The following is a 16,000-nucleotide window of genomic DNA, read 5'->3' as shown; positions in this document are numbered from 1 at the left end:
TCCAAGCTCTGGGTCAGTGGCAGCAGAGAAATGGAGACCCCCAGAGAGGATTTATTTACAAAACAAAGTGCACAGTTCTGGCCACAACGTGTTTTTATCAGTTAAAAGCACCCATAAACAAGGATGTGTCGTTCACTGTGGTTCAGTGTGGAGTCCCCCATCCCTCCCTGGTCCCTCTGAAGGTGGTGGTGCTGTGTTCCTGCATGCAGCTCTCAGGAGCCCTTGGCAGCTGAGCCACAGAGTCACCCCAGCTCTGGAAACAATCCCTTGTTCCCCATTTCGGTGTTTTCTGGATAAACCCCCCCGACACACGTAAATGCCTAATTCTGCTTGCACCCTGTGATCTGTTGCAGGCAGAGCTGGCTGTCCCACCTCTGGGAAACTGAAAACCTTTCAAAAAGAGTTGGAACAGTGGAGAGGAATGGATAATGGGACTCCCATTAGTCTCCCACCTCTCTCTGCCACCCAGGTGTGGGCTGCCACACCTCCACACTCCCACATCCCCCTCTTGCTGCCACGTGGGAAGGACATGCCACCCTCTCTGGTACAGCTGGAGTTTGACCAGTGCCAGGGTGGGACAGAAGAAACTGCCAGCCTTCCCTCTCTCAATGGAAACACCAGGAACCCCTGAGAGATGGCTGCTCTCCAGAGGATACAGGAGCATGGAGGTGTGGCAGCCCCTTGTAAAAAGCCAGAGAATCCCATCCCATCCCATCCCATCCCATCCCATCCCATCCCATCCCATCCCATCCCATCCCATCCCATCCCATCCCATCCCATCCCATCCCATCCCATCCCATCCCATCCCATGGATCCCATCCCATCCCATCCCATCCCATCCCATCCCATCCCATCCCATCCCATCCCATCCCATCCCATCCCATGGATCCCATCCCATCCCATCCCATCCCATCCCATCCCATCCCATCCCATCCCATCCCATCCCATCCCATCCCATCCCATCCCATCCCATCCCATGGATCCCATCCCATCCCATCCCATCCCTCTCTAATCCATGCTACTGCAGCCTGTCCCACGCACTCTGGGTTTTGAGGAGGGCTCTCTGTGGCTCTCTGGGGAGCTCGGTGGGGCTGGTTTCCTGGCGATTTATGCAGACTGGGCAGGAGAAGCCCTGAGGACTGGAGCACATCCAGCAGCACTCACACCCACACTTTGTTGTCCGCCTCCCGGGGCCTGTTTGCTGTGACCACCCGGACAGCCTGCACTCCCACTCCAGAACGGACTGTGTGTTCCAGGGACACGGCTGTGTGCCAGCGGTGCTGCCGGGGAGCAGAGCAGGGAGCAGCAGGGCCGTGCCAGCGGCTGCATGTGCCAGGGCACAGCAAGGGGGACCGTGCTGGTGTCCCCCCAGTGAACCTCAGCCATCCCCCTCGCCACGGGGCAGGGCTGGTTGTGCTGCTGCTTCTCGAGCACCTCTCACACCCCAAAGTACGGGTGTCTGTGTCCATAATCCCTGCCTGCTCCCAGACTGGGATCCTGGCGCTGGGAGAGGTTTGGCAGAGCTGGCTGGGCAAGGATGTGTGACCCCTGCCTGGGTTTTTTTCCTGAGCAAAGAAAAATCTTTGGCTGGAAGGGGCCACTCTGAGCTGAGCTAGCCAGCCTGGCAGCAGCACAGTGCATCCCCAGCAGCGCGGAGCTTCACCATCAGCCTGCCCCTGCCTCACCATCACTGCCTGCTGATCCCTCCCTCCCTCCCTCCCCTCCCTCCCTCCCTCCCTCCCTCCCTCCCTCCCTCCCTCCCTCCCTCCCTCCCTCCCTCCCTCCCTCCCTCCCTCCCTCCCTCCCTCCCTCCCTCCCTCCCTCCCTCCCTCCCGGTGCCGGGGGTCCCGGTGCTGTGCCATTGGCACCAGTTCCCGGGGCTCAGAGCAGCAGTGGCAGCGCTGCCCACCCTGTGTCCCTGTGTCCCTGTGTCCCTGTGTCCCTGTGTCCCTGTGTCCCTGTGTCCCTGCTGTCCCTGCTGTCCCTCTGTCCCTGCTGTCCCTGGTGTCCCTGTGTCCCTGCTGTCCCTGTGTCCCTGCTGTCCCTGTGTCCCTGTGTCCCTGTGTCCCTGCTGTCCCTGTGTCCCTGTGTCCCTGTGTCCCTGTGTCCCTGTGTCCCTGTGTCCCTGCTGTCCCTGTGTCCCTGTGTCCCTGTGTCCCTGCTGTCCCTGTGTCCCTGTGTCCCTGTGTCCCTGTGTCCCTGTGTCCCTGTGTCCCTGCTGTCCCTGTGTCCCTGTGTCCCTGTGTCCCTGTGTCCCTGCTGTCCCTGTGTCCCTGCTGTCCCTCTGTCCCTGCTGTCCCTGGTGTCCCTGTGTCCCTGTGTCCCTGCTGTCCCTGTGTCCCTGCTGTCCCTGTGTCCCTGTGTCCCTGTGTCCCTGTCCCCCTGGCTGTCCCCCATCCCCACGGTGCCCCCCTGTCCCTGCTCTGCCCACGGCCCCCCTCGCTCGGGCTCCATCAGCCAGGTGAAATCCCTTCTCTGTGGGACAGGACAGGATCACACTCCTGCTGCAAGGGTACATTTAAAGCATTTTCAGAGGTTTCCTATAGACAGGGAAAACATGCTGTTCCCACTGGGGATTTCAACCACACCGCTTTCTTCACTCCTCACAGCTGGGATTTTGTATCTGGGAGCAACTGAAATGATGCTGCTCTAGGAGTGATATTTTAATTCTCTCTTAAAAGAGGCCTTTAAAAGAAGGCTCAAAGCTCTGCCTGGAGTGAATTCACAGTGGCCATACCAACCTTAGTGCTCCATGCAGCCTGTGGGGTGAGAGCTTGCCCAGGACCACTGGTGAATCCTATAAAATCCCTATAAAAGAGAATAAACCTGCAGCCTGCGCCTGCAGGGGGACAACTTTCCAATTGCCAAAACATGAGTTCCTCTTTGTGCTGTTCTCAGTGAAAGCAGAGCAGTGTGCTTGGGGCAGCACCTGCAGCGGGCAGGGGCACAGGGACAAGGCACAGCGCAGCAAGGCAGGACAAGGACAACCACAGAGTGTTTAGACAAAATGCAGAAAAAAGGCAGGCAGATGGCATGAATATTAGTGCATGAAAATGACTAGCACTCTGAGAATTTCCCAGTGTACTTCTGACTGGTTTGGGCTTGCTTTTATAATTAATTTATGGAAAGCACTTAAATTGGGAATAAACACAATCTCACAAATCCCTCCTAATCTCTGCCTGTATTTTTGAAATGATACCCTGAAGGTATAGTTCCTCAGAATGATTAAACTCCTTTTCTTTTAAGAATTAAAAGGGACCTTTTCCATGTGGTCATGTGCTGTGTGAGCAGCCAGGCCCGCACTCTGACCTGCTCTAGATGCAGTGTACTGTTGGAAGTGCCTGGGTAGGGTATTTCCCCACTGGACTGATGGATGCCAAACCTGCCAATATTTTCATTTTGGATTCATGTATTTTAATGCAAAATATGACCTGGTGTGTTGTCAGCCTATGACTCAGAAGCACTCAGCTATTAGCATAAATTTAGAAAGCTCCTCGAAAATGAAATGTATTTAATTAAGTGGCTGCTTTTCCCTGTTGGTGGAAGCCGAGCTCCCTCCGTGGGTGGGATGTGCAGCAGGTGCTCGGGGCGGCGCAGCACAAGGGGGGATTTGGGTCTCTGGGTGCAGGCAGAGGCAGCGTGGAGCAGCTCTGCACAGGAGGAGAAGCCTGGGGAGATGCAGGCTTTGCACCTTCAGGTGCTGCAGGTCCTGCTGCTGGTTGGGCCCCGTGTCCCTCAGGGGACAGAAAAGCACGGCATGGGGAGCTCCCCTCCGCCTCCAGTGGGATGTGGGTCCCCAGGGTGTGCCCAGAGAGGGTCCAGGAGTGACAACATGAAGGCGTGGGAAGTAAACAAAGATTTTGTCACACAGCTTCTTGTGCTTCAGCATGGGAATCTGGGTAAGAATTACCCATGGCACAGCCTGTCCCTGTGCTTTGGCCTGTGCGGCACAGTCACGCACAGAGGAGGCGTTGTCCTTGTCCCCTGCATCAGCCTCTCCATGTCACAGCTCATGGAAGGACACCGTGCTGCCCTTCCCTCCTCTCCCTCACCTGGGACATGGGGAGATTGCCCATCTGCAGCTGTGGGGTGCCAGGTGAGCGCTCCCTGCTCTGCACCAGCAGCTCCAGGGAGGGCCTGGGACACGGACGCTGGGCAACAGGAGAGGAGGCTGGCAGGGGATGACGCAGCGGTGCCAGCTGCCACCACGGGTGCCACCAGAGCCACGTGGCTGGGACCTCTCACTGCCTGGGGATGGCTAACAGCCTGGCCAGGAGGGCAAGAGGTGGCCGTGCCACCCCTGCTGGATCCCTGTGCCAGTGCTGTGTCCTTGTGGCACTGCTGCCCATGGTGCTGCTCCCCACAGCAATCCCCCTGCACCCCTCAGGGCGCAGACACAGGGGGTATAGAAGCTGGGGTTTGTTTTTTGCAAATTCTATATAATATGTATGTCATATAATATAATGCAATATATATTACATATGTAAGGTCTATTTTGTAGGGTTATTTATTGCTCTCCTGCTGCAGTAATTTGTTCCTTCACAACTTTCCCAGGGCTCTGCACGCTCTTTTTGTTTTTGCTCAGCATTTCCCTCCTACACACAGGAGTGATAGATTCTAACATAGTTTTTCTGCTCCTTAGGGAAAAAGAGAGAGATTGTGAAAGGCTGAATGCTATCTTTGTTTTCAAAATAATGCTGCAGTAATTAAAATGCTGGGAAGTTGTTCTGTTCCCAGAAGTAATAAATAGTTTTGACTGTTTTGCCCCATTAATTGCACATTACTTAAATACGTGTATTTTATAACATGCGTATTCACTCACCTGCTTGGTCTGAAAGTTAAATGCATGTTTGAATATGCATTATACCCTTTAAAGCACAGTAATTATTTGGTACATTATTAAAGGCTGCTCCTGAGCCACCCCTTCCCAGGGAGCAGGTTTTTGTGTTGGCTCCTGGGCCTGCTTGGCGCCAGGTCTGGCAGCTCCTCCCGAGGGACCTCGTGCTCTCGGGGCGACTGCCAGCGCCAGCTGGGAATGCTCCGGGGACCTTGCTCCAGTTTCTTTTTCCCTGGCAGGTTCCAGCTGAAGGGGCCCAGTTTTGGCTGTCCACAGCCAGTGCAGGCTGCAGACTCTGACCAAATGGTCAGCTCCTGCCAGCCTTCCCCAGCCACTCCGTGCCCACAGCTTTTGAAAACACTGCTTGCGTTGTCTCAGCTGCAAAATCTGAACATGCCCAGCTGAGGGGAGCAGGACCACCAGGGTTTGGGGCAGGCCATTGCTCTGGTGGCTGTCCACCTCCTAGGATCACCTGCTTCTGCTTCTGGACTGTAGCACATGACAGTGAGGCAGCAGTGGAGTCTCCAACCCTCAGGGAGAATGGGAACAGACTTTGTCAGGTCTCTGGATGGCTGGGGGACATCCAGAGTGTCAGAAAGCTCACCAGCCATGATCAGAACACCCAGCAAATCTGATCTCGCTAACCTCCCTCCCCTGCCACGTGGAAAACAGCCAGCAGCTCCCACCAGCTAAACTGGCGCTGGGTTAAAGATGAAATAACAACCAGGCACAGGGCATCATCACCCCAAGCAGACATTTTCCTGCTGCATCCCATCCTCCTGCTGCCGCTCCCTGTGTTTCTGGAGCCTTCACCTGAACGGGAAGCACTCACCTGGGACGTGCAGGCCAGCACCCCACAGCTGCAGATGGGTATCCTTCCCATGCCCCCATGTCTGTGGGGGTGAGGCAGCCCCTAGGATGGTCTCTGTGGGGATCACATGCCCGTGAGAGCAGTGCTGAGCTCCCCACAGAAACAGCACACAGCACTGGTGTGGCAGAGCTGGGGGAAACCCAGAGCAGAGCTGGGAAAGGGGAAAGGGATCCACATCCTTTGCCTGGCACAGACCCAAAACAGAGGAGGCCCCAGCCCTTTCCAGCAGACCCACATCTCTGTGTCTGCCTCTCTCAGGTGTCTCCGTGCGTGGGAGGGAAGGGCAGCTGTTCCCAGCCGGCTGCCACTCGGCAGTGCCAGGGCTGTGCCCAGTCCCGGGGCCGTGACAGCAATTGGTCCGGCTGCAGCTTCTGAGGAACAATGTGCTGCTACTGTGTGGTACCAGATTGTACATCAAAACTATTATTTCCAACATCTCTGCCTTAATTGTAAAACTATAATACAAATGACATTGGGGGTTTGCTGGAGTTAAATTTTAATAGCAAGCCAGCACCCTTTTAATGACATTTTATACATTTAAATTGGGCATGATCCCTTTGGGAACAGTAATTTTATTCATGGAGATTATGTCTAATTTGAATATAAAAACACCACTAAAAAGATATTGGATTTGCTATTTTTCACTTGCAGGAGCTCCGGTTTCACTTGCAACCTTCCCAACTGACTGGGCTTTGGCGGAGTGAGGAAGCCCTACAATCCCCCACCCAACTTCCTTCCAGGAAAGTGCAGTACGAGATCCGTGTGAGTGCAGCCTCCCCACTGCAGGTCTGGGCTGGCTCCGGGGGCTCCGGGCTCCAGCCTCCAGCTCCAGCCCCCCGTGCAGCGCTGTGTGGGCAGGAGGGCGTGGGGCGGCCACCCGGGCTGGGCCACGGTGACAGAGCCCTGGTTCTGCTCCAGCCCCAGCAAACATCCTGCTGCAGCTGTGCTGGAGCTCTAAGGATGGCAGCTGCCTCTCCACTGCCCCTCTTGCTTGTGTTGGAGCTGGCCAGAGCCTCCCAGTTCCAGTGCCAAACTAATGTGACTCCTGCCAGATTGGCGGTGCCTTGGCTGGCGCGGTCCTTTCCTTCCTCGAAGACAGAAGAGGGTCTGGCTAATGCTGCACTGTGGCAGCAGCCCCACTTGCTCTTTCCAGTGACAGCAGAGCCACAGATTGATGGCTGTCAGGCACAGCTCTGCAGGGATTGTCACCAGCCCGCACCCACCCCTGGCTCACCACCCTCAGCGGCTGCTGCCGCTTTGGAGAGCAAGGAGGCTGGCACGGAACAGCCAGAGCCGAGGGATGTCCGTGCACAGCCGGGTGGCTCCTGCAGGCGCCGGGCACCTTGCCGGGGAGGATGCTGAGCAGAGGTGAGACGAGTCTCCTGTCCGGGGCGGGCAGGAGCTGCGGCCGGCGCGGCTGCGGGCGGTGCGTGTCCGCCGGGTGCGGGACTGGCAGCCGCCAGAGACAGCGGCTCCTTTCCCCGGACACCGCAGAGAAGCCACGGCAGTGGCAGCAGCACTTCTTGGCTCCTGAGGGAGGAGAGCCTTGGGCTGGGGAGAGCGGAGGCCGCGGGGAGCAGCCCCGCAGCGCCCGCCCTGGCTGCGCGCCCGGCGCCCGCCCCGCGCCGCGATAACGCCGGGAGAGCGAGCGGCAGCCTCATCTCCGAGACGGGATAAACTGTTTGGCCTTTGGACAAGATTATTTCTGTTCAGAACACGATTGTTATCACTTAATTGAAAATAATTATCCAATGCAAATTGGCTTCAAGTTGGCAGCTGAGTTGAGGAGATGGCGCATTTCCAAGCTGTCCTGAGGAGAGCCGGCTGCGGTGGGAGGGCGAGAGGCTGGGACCGGCCGCAGGGCTGACGGGGGAGGACACTAGAGGGGCAGATGTCCCCTTTGCAACACCCGCACCCCTCCAGGAAAACAGCGGGGGCCATCCTGCCCAATGCTTTCATAAACTGGGACCGCCTGGTTTGCCTTCCCACAGCAGCCACCGAGACAGCAGTGGGAGTGTAGGTGCTGGAACCAGCTGCTCCAGAGACCTCAGCTCAGAGTGACGGTGCTCACTGGTCTGTACCCCGCCTGGGCCCGTCTGTATCTAGGATTTCATCACATGGAGGATGCAGGTCTCCTGCTGCTGTCGGCCGGAAGGAGACAGTCTGTCCACATGAAGGAGGTGGCTGGTGCCATAGTGTGGCACTGGGGCACAAGTGGGATGAGAAAACCTCTGGAGAGCCCAGCAGGAACAGCCCCCTGGAGCTCTGACCCACCCAGGCACCGAAGCCTCAGCTGGGCTTGTCCTTCTTCTGCTGGACTTGCTCTGGCCACATGCAATCAGTGATTTGCATCACTCCAAGTGTTACCTGCAGCTCTGTGCTCTTGCCGGTGAACAGACAGGAACGTGTGTCTCTGTGAAACTTCTGCCATCCCAACCCCCTTGGTGCCTGCTAAAGCCTCCTCTCCTGGCTGTGGGCTCCCCTGCCTGCAGGCTCCGTGCTCAGCCCCAGCACCTCCTGTCTGCCTGCTCCCTGTGGCCGCTCTGCCCTTGCTGTTGCCTCTGCTCCCTCTTCCTTGTTTTCTGCCTGAATGGATTTGGATAGACAAGACCTTCCCAAATGCACACAATGCCCCTGCCAATGCACAAATACACCAGAGAATACCAGCTTTCCACAACAGTATTTCTATGATTTGACCAGAGTGGCACAAGGTTAATTAAAAAAAAACCCCAATGTTTAAATGCAGTTTCATCAGGAGAAGTACAAAATGCCTCTGCAAGAATTTCTGCCAGGACTTTTCAAACCTCGCAAAGCACAATTAGACACAGTCAAATATTGCCCTGGTTAAAGACTATTAGTTTTCCTTACATTTGTCATGAATTAATTTTTTTTCCGGCTGTATCAACAGTGTTTCCTTTATAAATACAACTGGCTCCTTTACACTGAAAAATTAAATTTGCTCTGATAATGAACTGAGGTGCTAATAATCATTTTGCAATGCAAAAAAAGTGCAATTACTGGCTGCTGTGCCATGTGGTGCCACGGCTGGTTGTCACTGACCCTGCTCTGCCATTGTCACCCACAGTCCCATCTCAGGGTGCAGAGTGCCCATCCTTGCTGGGAGCTCCAGTGCCAGTGTCCACCTGTTGGGGTGAACTGAACTCAGGTTTGCTCGGTGCCCTTGAGGGGCTGCTCAGAGACACGTGGGGTGGAACAAGGTCTGAGCACTGAGGCCAGCCCCAGCGCCCAGGCCGGTGTTGTCACCGTGGGCTGCTGGTGCTGGGTGTGACGTGGCCCGGTACACGTGTGGTGGTCCCTGCAGACTGCACAACAGCTGCACAGAGAGACTGATGCTTTGAGACAGACTTCAGGGGAAGGAACACTTCCAGGAGGAGCCAGACCTGTGATATGTCACAAAGACACAGCCAGTTCCCTCCCACAGGTGTGCCATGGACACAGACACCTCAAATCACAGCACTCCTTCTTTCCTCAACCTCTCTGTGTAGTGGCTGCAACAAATGATGGACCCAATACTCCCTTCTCCCCTCTTCACTCCTGGGACACCTGCCCCCATTACCCAACAAGACTCTGACCTTCTGATCCATCCATCTTGTCTCCTCTGCAGTGCTGGCTCTGAGCTGTGGCCCTTTATTTATTCACGCAATGTAGGTTTCCTCATGCTGCCTCACCAGTGCACATCAACTGTGACCTCGAGACACCGTCCTCTCCTGGGATGAGCATGTTTTTCAGTCCCAGGCATCTCTGGAGTAAGGACTGACAGTTCTTTAAAGGAGGGGGAAAGCAGGCGGGAGGAGTGACAGGCTGAGGTACATTGTGGTTTAATGGAATAAAGCAGAGCTCGATGGAAGCCGCTCACTCTGCCAGCTGCCAGGCTTGGTGCACGATTCTAACACTGCCCTTTCACAGCACCTGACATGCTGATATTGGTGATGCTGGGAAATCCACCCCTTTTTGCCATTTTCCTTGTTCTCTCCTCCTCACTGAATGTAAACAATCTCCTGCTGCTTCATTCTTGTGCTGACCTCTCTAGGATCCATCAGCTGCCCCATGGAGGCCTTACAGGGTGTGCTGGGGGGCACTGGTTACTGGTGACAGCTGGTGCTAGACAAAACCTTTGTTCCAGGTGGTGCCAGCCAGAGCAGCAGTTATGTCACACCTGATTTACCCAGGTGCTTTCCAGCAACAAGCCAGCCTTGTCCAGGTCCCTCTTTCCTTGCTGGTGGCACTACCCAGACCTGCCAGTTCCCCCCTGAGTGCCCTGGTGAGTGCAGATTTCTGCAAAGCCTGACACTGGCCAGTCCTGGAATTGATGTTGTTCCCTGCCAGGACCCAAACGCACTCCTGGTCCATGCCCCAGACTGGATGTGCCATTGCAAGATCTTGTTTCTTTTCCTGCCAGCCGGATCCGGGCCTGGGGCCTGGATGATGCTCCTCACCCCAATCCCACCTGCTTCCAGGGCTGCTGCTTCCCTTTTTCCCCTTCCCATGGTCCTGGAAAACATGCTTCCTCCATCTGTGAGTCCATACAGACTCACTGTCCTGTAATCACAAGCAGCAGACATCTACCAGAGCAAAGGCTGTGCGGGGCTGGGCACCTGCAGATTTGGAGTGACATCCAGAGGCAGCTCCACCACAAACTCCTTGTCTGTGCTGCCAGTGACAGGCAGGAGCCACAGCCAGCAGCCAGATTTGTCTGGGTCTCACCCAAGCACCTGTGCAAGTCACTGTGCCTCAATTCCCTGCCACTGCCTTCCCCAGGCCAGGCAGGCTCTGCCCACCAGCACTCAGCAGGGTTTGAGCAGCAGTGTCCAAGGTAAAATATTCCTCTCTGAAGCCACTGAGCATCAGAGACAGAGGCTGGGGCTCCTGGCTGCTCTGACTCCTGCTGTGCTGGCCAGGGACAGGTCCTCAGGGAAGGAGTTAGGAAGAACTCGGGCTTGCTCCTCCCTCTGGCACTGCAGATGGGTGATGCAAAGGCACCTCTCTGAGGTGCAGGAAATGCACACACCTCAAGCCAGCTTAGCTGGCCAGATACCGAAACAATCCCTGGAAACAGCCCTCCTCCCTGTCTGCCCAGTTCGTGCTGGTTTGGCTAAAAGCCAGTGGTGACTTTTGCTCAAATGAAACACGGAATTCAAAACCAGAAAGGGATGTACAACACAGCATCTGTGAAAAGAACTGTTTCCATGTTACAAACAAGTCTTTTCAGGGGTGGAATTAACTTAATATTTTTCCAATAGGGCTAAAACTGATTTTCTTTTTTCAGTATCATCAGGGATTTTTCAATCAAGCAATAAATGAAGTTAAGCAAAACTTAATTTTTGTTGCCAAGGTCATGCTGAAGGTCATTCTAGGTCATGAAACCCAGACATTAGGTTTGCAAATACTGTGCAGGTGTGTCTCTACCACAAATACCTCTGAAACAGGATGACAGGGTCACCAGAACACCTGTGTTCCCACTGTTGAGTTTGCTAAACAAAAACCTGATGAATTTAGGGACTGCTAGCATAGTATATTATGCCAGATAACACTGGCATAATGAGAGTGTTTCCTTGGGTGCCCATATCCCTCTCCAGGTACCCTTGCAGGGTACAAATAGCCTTTACTTTTAACACAGGACCTCTGCACGAGGAGAGACTTGTGCCTCAGTGACACTGCTGTTGCCATCAGCTGCTCACTAAGGGGTGGGAACAGCAGAGAGCACATCACAGAGCAGCAGGGTAGGGATAACTTCTTTTCTCAACAGCAGAGTGCAAATGCATTACTTTTTTACTCTTGTCCGTGGTGATGTAGCTTCAGCTCAGGAGAGAGAACACAATATTATTTTCAATTATGTTTGAAATGCAAGGAACTGAGGAACAATTTCTTTAATATTTCTCATGTAAAGTTTTATTTGTGTTAGTCCTTTGATAAAGCATTTTATTCTTAAAAACCTTAAAACAACATGCTGAATTCCAGTGTACAAAAATAACTGTCTTTAAAAAAAACCTGAATTTTAGCACAGTGTGACTGGAACCAAGTACGTTCTTTATACTCCATTTCTTTTTCTCCAGAAACAGCCTCCACATCAAAAGGAACAAGGTCAGATTTAGTGTGAGATGTGAGATGTAAACTCTGCTCCAGGCCCAGCTGCTCTCTCCTGCTCTGCTGCCCTGCTGGCAAGGACAGGGGTGGAGCTGAGCCCTGAGGGCAGTGGATGGATGGCACTGCCCTGGAGAGCCAGGTGGGTGACTGCTGCATCCTGGAGCATAAAGCAGAGACTTAGCTGCCCCTTCACGGGGAGGGAGGTGCCCATGGCACTCTGGTGGCCGGGGGGATGTGCTTTGTAGCTGTGTTCCTGCTTCCCACCCCGAATCCCCTGGCCCAAGTCTCCCTGGCAGCGGCCCCAAAGGTGCTGTGCTCCAACAGCACAGCCACATCTCACTGGTGAAGAAACAAACCCTGCCAAACCCAGCGTGCCCCCACACCCCCAAGCAAAGAAATTAAACATACAGCATTTCTGAGACCCCCCTGCTCAGGAGCACCGGGTCCTGCTTGCCATGGGGACAGGTCAGAGGTGGAGTGATCCCCTCTGGCCGTGGAGATGGACATGGTGGGTGCCCAGCATGCTGGGTCAGGGACAGACTCAAATTCAGGTGCTAAGAGAGGGACAGAAATAAAGAGAAGGCAGAGCCAGAGCCATAGAATGCCAGTGGTATCTGCCATCACCAGGATTTCTGTTTGGACTTCTTCTTTCTCTGCTTTATAAGGAATAGATTGTCCCTGCTGTCAGGACCAGCATTTTTCTGCTTTTTCCATTTCTTCTTCTTTTTGGCACCTTCTAGAGGCTGCTGCACACACATGGCCTTGCTGCCTGAGAATGCCTGCAAAAGGGACTTGTGGCAGACCCTGCTGCCCTTGCACCCCTTCTGCTTGTACCCCCGAGGGAAGTCCTCTGGCTCACAGTGGATCTTGACACCCCTCCTGTGCTTCTCCTGCTGGGATTTCTTTGCCTGGGACACCTTCATCTTCTTTAGCTGCTCACTGTTCTTGCTTTTCTTCCCCTGTTGCTCTTTCCAAAGTTTTCTCTTTTTCTTGTGGCTGGGTACCTCAAGCTGTTCTTCCTGCAACGGTGTTTCAGACTGCTCTGGCAGAAGGCCAGCTTCCTGCAGGTCTGGAAGGCAGAGCGGATTACTTCAGTACCTACAAAACCTAAAACCTGGCACCTGAGCCATCACAGCTCTCCTTAGATACAAATGAAGTTAGACAAAAATTTATCTGAGGCAGATTTTTTCACTGTGGGTTTTTTCTGTCATCAGGCTAGAATCCCAACAAATCGTGATTTAACCCCCTTCCTGCTATTTCATGGCATTTTTAATGTCAGCAGATTTTTCAGAATTAAAACATCTGACAATGCTCATTGAGTGACTTTGACACAGTCAATTTCCACGATAGACACGGATGAGTAAAATCACAAATCTTTTACTACCACCAGGCTACCTGTTCAAATCCATGCAGCTTTTCCCAACACATGAAAATAATCCCACAATGTTTCTAAAATGCACAAACACTGAGCTGAAAGTTGGGAGGGATCTCCCAAAACACACCGTACCTGCCACCTTTCTTTTTAACCTGTTGGCTCTCCTCTTGATGTCGCATTCGTCGTCGTAGTAGTAGACGAAGGGAGAAGTGGGGAACATGTTTCCCCGCATCCGCTTCTCTGAGCACTCCTGCAAAACACATTTCAGGTCACTAGAGGTGGCTGAGTGGAGATGTCCTGGAAGTGAAATGGGCCAGGTCCTCCAGCTCCTGCTCTGTACTTGTGGGGGATGTGGTCAGCACTGACATTTTCTTGACCAGCTCACAATCCCTCCTGCACTCACTGGAACACTGCTGCCCTTTGAGCACACAGAAGGGATCCCCTGTCTTCCTGCAGTTAATGCACACCTGAAACACCCACAGAACAGATGATGAGAACCAGGAGAAGACAGCTGAAGACCAGGCGAGCTGCTGGCAGAGTTACTGGACACAGGGACAGGGCTGTCCTGCAGCGAGGCAGGACCCCAACACTTGCTCTACACATGCCTGGCCCCTCAGAGACAGACAGTGCCATGGCAGGGCATCCCTGGCTCCTGGACTGCTTTGGGTGAGGCTCACACCAAAGAGGTGTGGCAGGCCAAGGGGGTGGGTGGGCTGGGGAAAGCGGGGAGCAGCCACGGGAGGCAGAGCCTGCCGACAGCCAGGGTGGGTTTCACGGTGTGCCATTCCCTCACAGGTACAAACCACAGGCAAACCCTGCAGCAGGCTGCTGTGTGCACATGTCAGAGTGCAGGGAGCAGGAAGAAACAAGAGGAGGAGAGCCCTGAACAGAGCTGAGGCGAGGAAGGGACTGACTCTGGCATCGTGTTCCCAAACACTTGGAACAGGAATGTAAGTTTTGTCACTGCTGCACACATAGTTTTATCCATGTCTTCAGAGCTAAGGCTCTGAAGGCTAACAGGAACACTTCCTATGATTTTGCCTTTTTTCTGGGTACCATCTGATACTGACAGGTGTCTTATTCTCCTTTATCCTCCTTGCACAGTGCTTGTTACCTGCTGTGCTTTGCTTCATCATCTTTCTCTTCTTAGATACTGCTGAGATCATGGAAACATAGAATCCCACAATGGCTTGGTAGGGACCGTAAAGATCATCCCATTCCACTCCCTGCCACAGCAGGGTCACTTCCCAGTGTCCCAGGAGCTGCCAGCCCCAATGTCCAGCCTGGCCTTGGGCACTGCCAGGGATCCAGGGGCAGCCCCAGCTGCTCTGGGCACCCTGTGCCAGGGCCTGCCCACCCTGCCAGGGAAGAATTTCTTCCTGACAGCTAATCTAACTCTACTCTCCGTCACTTTGAAGCCATTCTAGTGACACCTGGGCCTCACCAATCTCCAGGAGCTGTCAAGAGCTGTCGCTCACCTCATGTCTGCACCATGGGACCAGCAGCTTTCCTGCATGTGCTACTGCTACCACTCAGTGCCACCCTGGAATCCCCTGTCCCTGCCTGCTCCTCTTTCCCTTCCCAAGGCACAGCAGATCAGAGATACATTTTTGATGGATTTAGTATTTCCCAGCTTCTTTTTGGCCAATATTGCTTGGCTGAAATTTAGAGAAGAAACAGTTTTCCTGCAAGTGTTTTGCCTGTTTTTGGGACTATGTTTTTGCTATGCTTTTGCACATGGGAAGATCTGTTATCTCTGCCCTCTTGTGTTGCTATTGACTTATCCCCTTTCATGCAGTCATTGCTCAGGCTGTTTCTGCTCCTTGTACACTACTACAAATACTTTCTTATCTGCCCTAACTCTGAGAGGCATAAAATGTCCACTAATTGCTTTCCTCTCTTTCTGATTTTGTACAGTTTCTACCATTTTCAATCTAAGTACTCACTATCAGCTCCTCACACATAATTTCTAATTATTTTTACAGCAGCCTTAATAATGACTTATTTAATAAGTTATAAATCAATATGATATGAATATTTGATATAATCAAATAATCTATTTACAGCATCCTTAATACTCATTATTTTTACAGCAGCCTTGCTTGTATTCACCTATGTCTGTTTTCCTCCAGGGGCATTTTTTGGACAGTTTATTAAAAGTAAACTAAACTAAAGCCCCAAGCTTTTTAGCAAAACATACTGGATAGTTGAAGGGGCTGACAAACAAGAACAGGCAGAAGTGAAGAGAGGAATTTTTTGGCAATTTGCTGTCTCTAAGCCACAGGAAAAAGTAAGCTAAACCTATCCAATGCATGATTAACATTCATTTTCCAGAATATTTGTGGCTTGGCTTCTGCATTCATTCCATAAAGTATAGAACCCTATTATTTGTTTTGTATTGGTAATTACAGAGCTGAACTTTTCCTGATAGGCACCAAAAAAAGGTGACAAATATTGCCAAAACACCCTGGAAGATGCAGCCACATCTATCTTTACTGAAGCCACTTAAGGCTCATGACATCTCCTTTACCAGGCTGCACCTTATAGAAGGGCAATGCCAAACTTAGTTCAGATGTTGAACTAAACTAACTACAAATAAGGATCATCACAAGCAGGCAGAAATGGAAGCTTCCCAAAACAGCACTCAAATAGTTGGGCTGATTGTGGTGAAAACCCTGACGTGATGTTGAAAGTGGCAGTGAGGCACTAATGGGAAGAAAAAAAAAGGGAAAAAAAAAAAAAGCTGTATTCAGCAACTGTTTTCCAATGAATATTCTCTCTCCCAGGCAGTGTCAAATCAGTGAACCTGCCG

General features: G+C 52.9%; 1 protein-coding gene across 1 annotated transcript in view; it reads right to left on the bottom strand.

Moving 5' to 3' along the window:
* Positions 1 to 11,591: 11,591 nt before the first annotated feature.
* ZCCHC7 (zinc finger CCHC-type containing 7) overlaps positions 11,592 to 16,000 on the bottom strand; it is an 86,845-nt gene continuing 82,436 nt past the window's right edge. Inside the window, exons 9-10 of the mRNA XM_086867133.1 lie at positions 13,321 to 13,438; positions 11,592 to 12,882 (exon numbers count right to left, since the gene is read on the bottom strand). Coding sequence (XP_086723259.1) covers positions 12,434 to 12,882; positions 13,321 to 13,438 — 567 coding nt within the window. The 3' untranslated portion in view covers positions 11,592 to 12,433. The remainder of the gene's footprint in view (positions 12,883 to 13,320; positions 13,439 to 16,000) is intronic.

This window comes from Cyanistes caeruleus, chromosome Z (assembly GCF_971803275.1).
Source record: "Cyanistes caeruleus chromosome Z, bCyaCae1.hap1.1, whole genome shotgun sequence".
Taxonomy (NCBI): domain Eukaryota; kingdom Metazoa; phylum Chordata; class Aves; order Passeriformes; family Paridae; genus Cyanistes; species Cyanistes caeruleus.
This window is presented reverse-complemented; position numbering and strand designations above follow the sequence as displayed.